The sequence below is a fragment of the Podarcis pityusensis genome, assembly GCF_964106645.2.
Source record: "Podarcis pityusensis genome assembly, chromosome: 5".
NCBI classification, from domain to species: domain Eukaryota; kingdom Metazoa; phylum Chordata; class Lepidosauria; order Squamata; family Lacertidae; genus Podarcis; species Podarcis pityusensis.
This window is the reverse complement of record NC_138032.1, coordinates 90,466,782-90,477,560: the sequence shown is the minus strand read 5'-3', so window position 1 is coordinate 90,477,560 and position 10,779 is coordinate 90,466,782. Positions and strand designations below refer to the sequence as shown.

At 44.4% G+C, this 10,779-nt stretch overlaps 1 protein-coding gene across 4 annotated transcripts in view; it reads left to right on the top strand.

Annotated features, from left to right (window-relative positions):
• The first annotated feature begins 211 nt into the window (after window positions 1-211).
• Window positions 212-10,779, top strand: part of MAPK8 (mitogen-activated protein kinase 8) — a 29,255-nt gene continuing 18,687 nt past the window's right edge. Inside the window, exons 1-4 of one of the 4 annotated variants that reach the window (XM_081005622.1) lie at window positions 212-322; window positions 6,741-6,840; window positions 9,015-9,176; window positions 10,277-10,406. In XM_081005622.1, the coding sequence (XP_080861748.1) occupies window positions 9,019-9,176; window positions 10,277-10,406 (288 nt within the window). In that variant the 5' untranslated portion in view covers window positions 212-322; window positions 6,741-6,840; window positions 9,015-9,018. The remainder of the gene's footprint in view (window positions 323-6,740; window positions 6,841-9,014; window positions 9,177-10,276; window positions 10,407-10,779) is intronic. The other 3 variants (XM_081005620.1, XM_081005623.1, XM_081005621.1) reach the window with 3 other exon arrangements.

Genomic DNA, 10,779 nt, shown 5'->3' with positions numbered 1-10,779 from the left:
TTTTTTTTAAGAGAGTATATAGGATATCGCTCCTGCGCGCGCGGACCTCTGAGGGAGCCTTTCCCTCCCGCCGCCTCAGCGCCCCCGACGGGCTTCCTTCCCTGAGGAAGATGCCGGCCCGGCCCGGCCCGGCGGCGGAGGCGGCAGGCGCGCCGCGGCCTCTCCGGCCGTCAGTAGGCGGGCGCGAGGCGGCGTGCGCCCGCCCCCTTCCCCGCCCCGCTCCGCCTCGCTGTGGTCGGCGGCGGCCAGGCAGGAAGAGGCGGCGGCGGCGGCGACAAGAAGGCCCGGCTGAGGCGAGGAAGCGGAGCCAGCGAGCGAGTGAGTGGCTGGGAGAGAGCGGGCTGGCGGCTGGGCCTACCTGCCTGGGGGAGGCGCTCCCTCGCGCCCATGGGTGCCTTTCTGAGGGGAGAGAGGGAGACAGAGAGGCGCCCTCACACCCTCCTCCTCCTCCTCCTCCTCACCGGGCACAGGCTGCCACCGTCGCCTCCGGTCTCACCAGGCCTCGCTGGGCTTGGAGCGGGGTGGGGGGGGGGGTCCTTCCTTCTCCCCCCCCACCCGCCTCTCCTTTTTGGGCCTGCTCCCCTTTGCTCAAAGTGGGGGTGTGTGCAAAGAAACTTGAGGGCCCCTAAGGGAGGTTGTGTGGTTGCTTGCTTTTTGTGTGTGTTTAAAGGCGGCCCTGGGATCCTCAGACGAAGGGGATCCTTTGGCGTGTGTGTGTCCCCCCAATAAAATATTTGAGGGGGACGTTTGAGGGGAATTCCCATTCAAATGGTGTGTGTGTGTGTGTGTGTGTGTGCGCGCACCATGGGGCTTCCCTGAGGCCCCCAATATTTTATTCAAATTGGGCACCCCCTGGGTGATATAGAATACAGCAATGATCATAATGGAAGTTGGCATAGACTAATGATAATGGTGATAATTGGCACCCCTGGAATAATGTTGGTGCTGATGCTGCAAATTTTGCTGGGCCCAGTGTGCACGAAATGCAGATTACAGCATGCTTGTTTTATTATGCATCTGACTTGTCTCCCCGAAAATTACCCCAGGTTACCTTGTTCCTCCCTCCTTCTCCCCCTTGTTTTCACAACATCCCTGCGAAGTGGACCGAGAGGTGCTGAGTGGCAAAGTGGGAGCCAGTGTGGCGTAATGATTTAGACAGTGTTGGACCTGGGAGTGCAGGGTTTGAATCTGCACTCGGACATAGAATCGTAGAGTTGAGAGGCACCAATTTATCCATCTAATCACTACAAACGCATGAATGTTCAGAGGGGTGGGAAATGGTATGAGTGAGGCCACAAGATGCAAGAGTGTGCGCTGAGCTCAGAAGGCATAGACGTGTTGCAAACCATTTGTTTTTCTTTTCTTTTTCTTTTTTCCCCAATGCAGAATCATAACAAAAATTACAAACATTGAATCCAAAATAATACTATACAAAAAAAAACCGAACATACAAAAAAAAAAAAAAAAAAACAGAAAAGAAAAAGGGAACGAAAACAAAGGAAACAAAACAAAACTAAACAAAAACGAAAAAGCACACATCTACAGAAAAAAACCATATCGTTACGTACATAAAAAACATATTGACTTCCTTCCTTGGTTCTAAGACCTCAAAAAATTTACTATTACTATATTGTTGTGTCTAATTAGATTACTTCCACCTTTGTACTTTTTTTTTTGCACCATTTTTCTTTTTATTTAACCCTGTAAAGCATCATTCATTACATACCAATATACTAACTCCAGAACAATGTTTTTTCATATACTCTTTAGCACAACCCCATTCTTTTAATAATTTGTTTTTCTTGTGTGTCATGGCTTTTTGGTTCTGTTCGCAGCTCCAGTTTATGTTTTATCTATCTGTGTCTTCCAAATGAGAATTACGCTTCATGTTTTTGACAGTGAGGTTATGCTCCACAAGAAAACTTTTCGTTCTTTAAGATGCTACAAGGTTGCTATCTAGTGGGCACCAGTGACATGCTAATAAGGAGTGTGAGTAGCTCCTCGCTTCTTGGAGTAAACCTATCCTGTATGGGCTTATGTAAATTACACTAGTTATACTTAAGGCCCACTATCCAAACACTTAGTATACAAAAAAAATCACTTATCAAAATACTAGGAAGTAGTACTCTTAATCTTGCTATGCACATTGCAGATTCAAATATCTAAACAGCCAGATCTGTGTGTAGTACTGTTAAACAAATAAGCCTCTTTAAACAAGGCTTTTTGCAGCAGCCTTTTCATCAGAAACCATGGTGAAGAGGGGAGGAAGGATGAGAGACTGGACAAATAAGATAACATTTTTTCCTTCCTTGTTGCCTTTTGCAAGGTTTCAGAGGGTTTCCCCAGGGTTGTTGTTGTTTTTGTCATTTTGGGATCAAAGTTCCTTGGTCGGGAACACATTAGAAATTTTCCTATAGGAATCAGTAGAAATAGTTGACCATTTATGTGAATGCTTGCCTGACAAAAGGTTTCCCGAGAAGACATTTTATTCGGATAGCAGGACCTGCCAGTAGACCAATCCTATGCAGGTTTATACAGATATAACACACTGTGTTTAATGGAGATTACAGTGGTACCTCGGGTTACAGACGCTTCAGGTTACAGACGCTTCAGGTTACAGACTCCACTAACCTAGAAATAGTACCTCAGGATAAGAATTTTGCTTCAGGATGACATCAGAAATCGCATGGCGGCGGCAGCAGGAGGCCCCATTAGCTAAAGTGGTGCTTCAGGTTAAGAACAGTTTCAGATTAAGAACGGACCTCCAGAACGAATTAAGTTCTTAACCCGAGGTACCACTGTACTGTACTCCCAAATAAGTGTGGTTAGGATTGTAGCATTACATCATTTGAAGACTGGCATGCTTGCATTTGTCATAATTTGTTACTTTTCTTACTAAGCACTTCTGAATTGACTTTTCAAGGCTTCAGGTTGTTTCATGCCAAATCTTCTTCATAACTGGTTACTTATCCATGAGAAAGTTTACAGGATTATGCTGAGTTGACATGCTGTTAATAGAAGATGCAAAAAGATTTGTGGTTATTGATTGATCTCTGAAGTTCATGCTGAATTTCAGTGTCACACAATGCAAAGCATTAATATGGGTCTTCCCAAGTACTTTCTAATCTTAATCTTTGCAACCCGCTCTCCTCACTGTTAGGATTCAGCCATTTGCCCCAAACCATCACCAGGTGTGTTGAATAGCTGTGCTCCACATTTTATTATGTTTATGCATTAATCAGCATTAAAACTTTCCCAAGGTTGTATTTCCTAAATAACATAGTTCCTCTATGATGGAAAATAAATATGCAGTCACTTGATTGGCCCAGCTCAACTCTTACTCCATTTTTACACCTATGAAAGCAGTTCAATCCAAATTTCTGAGGGTGGTTCTTTAGGTACCCTGAGGCATGACAAACATCACCCAGTGTCTGGAGGCTGGCCTCTAGAAAGCTGAAGCAAGGGACTGGCTTGTTATTTTCAATTTTTGGCTGAAGCGGGTGGCGTTGTGGGTTAAACCACAGAGCCTAGGGCTTGCCGATCAGAAGGTCGGCGGTTCGAATCCACGCGACGGGGTGAGCTCCCGTTGCTCGGTCCCTGCTCCTGCCAACCTAGCAGCTCGAAAGCACGTCAAAGTGCAAGTAGATAAATAGGTACCGCTCTGGCGGGAAGGTAAACGGCGTTTCCGTGCGCTGCTCTGTTTTGCCAGAAGCGGCTTAGTCATGCTGGCCAAATGACCCGGAAGCTGTACGCCGGCTTTCTCGGCGAATAAAGCGAGATGAGCGCAGCAACCCCAGAGTCGGGCATGACTGGACCTAATGGTCAGGGGTCCCTTTACCTTTACCTTTAGCCTTACATCCAACTGGCTTAGTAGCCCCACAAACCATTCAGTTTGCTGTTCATAAAACTTCTGAACTCTAGCTATACAGATTTTCCTTGCCATTTCTCTGGAATAGGAGAGGGCTAGAGTGGCTCTAAAGCAATGTTTTGCAGATGTTGAATGCCAACATCATCTCGATTCAACCTCCAACCACACACTAATTGACGGAGCACTCTAATTCAGTAAACCAGCTAACTGTTTTTCTGCACTCTTGGTCCAAAAGCATTGCACAGGCTTCACACTGGTGCGCCTCAGTGCCCTTTCTTCAGCAGTTCTGGAGGGAAGATACTTAAAAATATAAAGAACATGCAGCACTTAGAGGGCTTGGAACAGTCTTCTTTTGCAGGACCCCAAACCCACCTGTCCTCCCTAGTCCACTATAGACCAGACAAAAGGGAGAAGAAAGGCAGACTAGGTCACATAGTGCTCCTGAGATAAGCTCAAAGGCAAATTATTAACCCTGCTCTTCTGATGAAAGTAGAGCCAGGACTGGGAGGGACTATTCACTTTATTAATCTTTATTATTAAGAAATCAAAGCAAGAAGCACATAGAACACCTTATCCAGATGTGTCTAATAGAGTGAAAAGAATAAAGAAAGTAAAATTGGAATGAACATAATTGAAAGTTGCAGTCATAACATGTACTCCAAAGAGGAAAAGTATAAAACGTCTTGAGGTCAGTTCCTGGCTGTGATTGCCTGTTGCAGAACAGTACTTGGCCACACTGAGAGTGATACTCGATTCATTTTGATCTGAGAGAAGTAGGAGGAGGGTGGATGGCAGTTAATGGATTGAGGTTGAATCCTGATAAGACAGAAGTACTGTTTCTGGGAGGCGGGGGCAGGTAGGTCTTGAATGGGGTAACTGTGTCCCTAAAGGACCAGGTACTCAACCTTGGGGTCATTTTGGACTCATAACTGTCCATAGGGGTGCAGGTCAATTCTGTGTCCAGAGTAACTGTCTTCCAGCTCCATCTTGTACACCAACCAAGACAGTACCTGCTTGCGCACTGTTTCACCAGAGTGGTACATCTCCCACTTGGACTACTGCTGTGTGCTGTACATGGGGCTACCTTTGAAGGTGACTTGGAAACTGCAGCTGCCAGTCTGGTGACTGGAAGCGGCCACTGGGACCATATAGCACCAGTCCTAAAAGACCTGCATTGGCTCCCAATATATTCCTGAGCACAATTCAAAGTGTTGATGTTGACCTTTAAAGTCCTTAGTGGCTTTGACCCTGAAGGAGCGCCTCTACTCACATCGTTCAGCCTAAACACTAAGGGCCAGCTCCGAGGGTCTTCTGACGGTTCCCTCACTGTGCGAAGTTAAGTTACAGGGAACCATGCAGAGTTACACCCGCCCTGTGGAACGCCCTCCTGTCAGATGTTAAAAAGATAAATAATGATAAGATCTTCTGTAGACATCTGAAGGCAGCACTGCATTGGGACGCTTTTAATGTGTGATGTTCTGCTGGTTGTTGTTGTTGTTGTGTTTCTGTATACCCTGTTGGAAGCCAACTCAAGTGGCTGGGGCAACCCAGTCAGATGGGCAGGGTATGATGATGATTAATATGATCTGATTGTCTTGGCTTACGGGTTCTGTTTTTTTAAAAAAAAGATTTTATGCAGTTCTTGGTAAAAGGAGAACATGAGTCACCATCTTGACCTTTTCACAGGGGCACTTGTGTTCATGGTAGGTGCTGCACATGTTCCTTATTTTTATTTTGAATTAAGAAAAGATGCAAATGGATCATCACTCCCAGCAACTGGAGTTCTGCCTGGCAGAGGGCCAGTGAACTTACTGTGAAACATTTCTGCTCCTCCTTAGTCCTCTGCAGAAGGACTTGGGGACCACATCTTCTAGTTCTTACCTGGGTCAGCAGCTTGCTTGCAGAGAAGTCTACCCTCCTGGGGGCTGTTGCTGCAAATATGTTGTCTTTACAGAGGAATTAAAGGCAAGAAGAGGCTGCTGCGGAAGGGACAGATCACTCTTGTCAGATAGCTGAAATGATCTGTAGAGGTCTTTTGAAATTAGGCTGAGGGCTGCCTTTGGCTCTAGGTCTGCAGGGTGCCCACCCCAGGATAGGGGGAAAGGGTGTTGTATAAGACTTTCTAGTTGGAAGGAAAAGCTAGATTTGGCTGATTTCTATTTTTAATATTGTTTAGTCTCCAACCAGGTAGGATCAGAAAATAGGTGTTAGTTGCATTCAGCTTTTTTCTAAACATCCTCCTCCCATTTCTGTATCCTGTTACTGGCTTCTGGGTGCAATTCCCTTTTTCTGTGTTTGGGCTGAGGCCTTGAAAGAGATGCCTCATATGGTCCTGTGTCATCCTTCGGAAGAACTCCAGAAGCAGATGAAGCCTGCTGTTTTCCTTCCCCCGGCCCTCTCTTCTGCTTACAGTCACTGCAGAGAAGTGACAGTAGCTGGGGAACAAGTGCGGCACACTTAGAGCTGTGGTTCCCTGGACGAGACCTTGACCTTTGTAACGGTCATCTGCTGCCTGGTTTTCCTATCCGCTGATTTTTAGAGGTGGAGGATGCCAGGAGACTCATGTAGTCATACTTGGAGACGCTTTCAATGAAAGCGATGGCTACTTTGTTTTAATGTCTAAATTAATGACTGATAACTTCCTGGATGGAAAAATGGGACACAAATATTACAAATAAATAAAAATGTCAGTCCTGTCTCCCCTACAAATGCCATTGTGAGGTTCCTTGCCCACATTTTTTGTATAACAAAAGGTAGAAACATACACTTTTGCCTTTAAAAACCAGCAAAAGTTGAGGATCAAGGCCAAGCATTCATACTATCCAGTGCAAACGCTGCAGTATTTTCACTGGGTTTTTTTTCTTCATTGCAGGGCATCTGTTGCTTGCTGTTCCAGACGATTAACTCCCATGACCAGTAAGGCAGCACAACGGGACCACCCACGAACAAGGGTTGGGTTTCTGCATACCCAGGTGACTCCACAAAAATGTAGAAAAAAACTGGATTTAAAGGCAAGGTGGGGGAAGCCCAACACTGAAAGAATGAGAGAGTTGTGTGTACTGTCATGGAAACATACAGGACAGAGAAGTTGGGATTGTGAGGGTGCATGATATCAAGTACGAATCCCCAACCAAGAATCCTTCAGGCCAGGAGTTAGGAACCCCTGACTTATCAGGCATTGGAATCCCAGACATTGCTTCCCACGATGGAAGGTGATAGAGCTAGTGAAACAATTACAGAGTGCTGAAAAGGGCTATCTACCCTGCTTTTGGCTCTTAGAGTCTCTGCCCCATTTGCAGTTTAAAGGCTAGTATGGAGACGATTTGTGCTTTTCCTCTTATCCTTTCTCCATTCCCAATCAATAACTTCCACCAAGCAATCTTTAAGCTACAAAAGGTGCATACTGGCCGTAGCTTAAAGAGTCTTGGAGGAAGTGGCAGAAACAAGGCTCAAGCGTGTGAACTTTTAGGGACACACTCCACGAATCTATAGTAAAGGTTTGGGTAAGAAAAATATTGCCACTGAAAGTTTTCCCTTTGGGACTGCTCAGACAACAACCAGAAATTATAATCTCCTGATTGTATACCGTGACTGCTTTTGTTTGGGGCTTGCTGAGTCCAGAATGGAAAATGCTGTAGTGATACAGGACTCAGGATGGAGATACAGCTAAATGCTGTCGGTTACCGCATGTTTGTTCCTGGGCTGTTGCCAGTCTCTCTCTTCCTGCCCCTGTTTTATTTTTTTTTAATTAATTAAATTATAAATATTATTGCTAGACCTCCTATCTCTTAAATTCTGGAAAAGTAAGAGAATGCCGGGAGGGAGGGAAGCAAGCATGCAGGTGGCAAAATAAGGGTGGGACAGTATTAGTCTCTCTGCCCCCTCCCTTAAAAAAAATAGCAAAATGGCATCCCACTTTACGCTGACATTCTGTGCTATTTATTCATGTTTCATGCTAAAAAGAAAAGAAAGAGGCCTAGTGCTTTTCATTTGGAATGCTGTTAAGAAGACATCGCTAAAATGTGTTTCACTGAAAATTAATCCTCAGCTGTGAAAGGTCATCCTATATTAATCTGCCTGCCAAGAACAACCTAGGGTGCTGCCTTTGAACTATACATCTCTTAATTGTGTGACTCAGTACCTCAGAACCATCTTTCACAAGCGGGTGAAGCTTCCTTACTCAAAGGCATCTCACCCACTATTATCTATTCCCAGTCAACAGCAGCTCATCAGGGTCTTGGACACAGAGGCCTTTCCTTGCCTCATACATTCTGGTATTGCTCTAATGAAAGATGTATGGAATTGTACCTGGGACCTTTTGCAGGAAAAGCATCATGATCCCTAAAGGAAAAGTTTTACTTTTCTTTCTACCAACAAGGAGCTGAGCTGAGCTGATGTTGAGGGAGTGCAGTCTTACTAGAAAATGGTTTCTGTAAGGTTGTTGATATCCTGAGCCCCACAGCAATGTTGGGAATCGGGATTGAGTTGGCAGACTGAAGCAGGAGGAGGAAGAAAGATGGGGAATGTAGGCACTCTGGGTTGGACAAAGTATCTCCCCCTTCCACTCTGACTTTGGAACGAGGAGAAGGTATGCCAGCTCTCCCCTCCAACCTTCCTGTGGAGCAGAGAGACCCAGTGGAGAATGGGAGAGGCTTTGATCAGTCAGGGGCAGAAACTGAACTCATTCAAGAGGCTAGACAGGAGGGCACTGCTTTGTCACCTGGAACCAGGTGACGCCTTCACAAATGGGAACAATCCCACCCACCCCGAAGGAGTGCACACTTGCAATCTCAACATTCCCAGAAGGCAAGAGAGTCTTACGAGTGAGTGTGCCTTATTTTAACAGGGAAAGTTGCTGGGACATCTTTGCCATTTCCATCCGGTTCTGAAATTCTTATTCTGCTCCAGAACTCCTGTATCATGTATCTTGACTCTTGAGTCTGTGTCTGCTTTCCAGCCCATGACATTAAATTGGAACTCTTTCTTTCTTAAAAGCAAGAGCATCTGTCTGTATTGAGCAGGTGATGAGATAGTTGGGATGGCTGTGGCCAAAAATGCAGAAAAGTTTTCAAACTTCGACACACACACACATTTATATTTATATATTTATATGCCTAGGCATGTAACATTTTCCTTGTGTTTGCAGGTTTATGTCTTTTAGATTAAAGTGTTCGACTAACGGCGTCATGAGCAGAAGCAAACGTGAAAACAACTTCTATAGTGTAGAGATTGGAGATTCTACTTTCACTGTACTCAAACGATACCAGAATTTAAAACCTATTGGTTCGGGTGCGCAAGGCATAGTATGGTAAGGCTTTTCCTTTTTTTAAAAATAGCTCAGTGATGAAATCTCATTTTGTTTAAAATGCGAACATGAGTAAAACTGATTGACGTGCTACTTGAATGCTAGATAGTACTGGTTGCTAGCGAACCATTGCTTTTGTATATATAGTGCCCCAGTCCTTTTATTGTAGTGCAAGGTGAAAAGAGGGAATAGAACCAGATACAATGACATCAGGTCATATAAAGGTCAAGTGTAACTAGGAAGTAGGTGTGACAGGTACAGAATTGGGAGAATAGCAGTTTTATTCACACTCCTGTCCATGAGAACAGCAGCAAAACTCCGCCTCAAACCAATGAAATATCACACCTCATAAAATGTGAGAATCAGTCTCCTGATTGAAAATAACCGCAGAGGGCTATCTTTTTCAGGGAATGGATTGATTAGCCTTTTCCCTTCCTTGCATTTTGCCTCGTCTAAATCACCCTCTTTGTCTTGCTTTTCTGCAAGCACGAGGGGGAAAAAATACAGGGACTTTGTATCTTGTCCCTTATGGGTTGGAAAGCAAGCAGGAGAGAATGATTTTGAGAAGACAAAATGTCAGAAGGGAAAAGGGTTAAGCAGCCCACCCACGGTTCTCTCATTGAAACTAGCAGCCTTCCACAGTTGCTTTTCTTCACTTGACCAGTGGTTGTGGACAGTTCTGGGCCCCTTCGATGAACACTCAGTGGCAGCACCACCTCCACTGTCTACAGCAGGGGTGGAGAACCTTTTCAGCCCAGCAGGTTGGAGCCTGAGGTTCACCACCAATGGCAAATCACCTCGTATCACCATAGAATCATAGATGACATCTTTGAGGTAAATGTTCTTCATAGAAGCTTTACATGAGCTGTACAATCTGTGAGTAAGCCTTTCGCTTCAGCAATTATTTTCCCCACAAACATTTCACAGTATCGGAATATTTAAGCTGTTTTCATTCTTATTCAAATCAGAATGTCTCTAATACTGCAGACCTCTTTCAGATCCTTGACTGATTGTGTTTCACGGATAGGTCTTGACTCCAGTCTCCCAGTCTTCTTGTCAATTTTTATACAAATATGGTTATGACAGTTCACTTTTATTTACAGTGCAGCCTATGATGCTATCCTTGAAAGAAATGTAGCAATCAAGAAGCTAAGTCGGCCATTTCAGAACCAAACCCATGCCAAACGAGCCTACAGAGAGCTTGTCCTCATGAAGTGCGTAAACCACAAAAACGTAAGTACATTTGTTCATCGTTTAAATATCAATGGTAAGGGTCAGACTAGATGTGAGATCATTCTTACTCATGCATTTGCCACATTTGTGTGTAAAGATGGACAAACTGATCCTGTTTCTTTCACTATCATTAACCTTTTGTTGTAAAAATTAGCATCCCATTCTCCTCTTTAATGCTTAAATAGGACAGACATCACGTCTAATTTGGCATAGCAAGAAAATAGAAAATAGGATACAGGATGGTTTAATTTGCTAGAAATGGATTATATTTTATTATGTTGATTTATACTATACTATCTTGATGATACTATACTGAATTGATGGGTTTTGGACATCAGCAATTTGGTATCTGTAAAATATTTATGTACTTCTT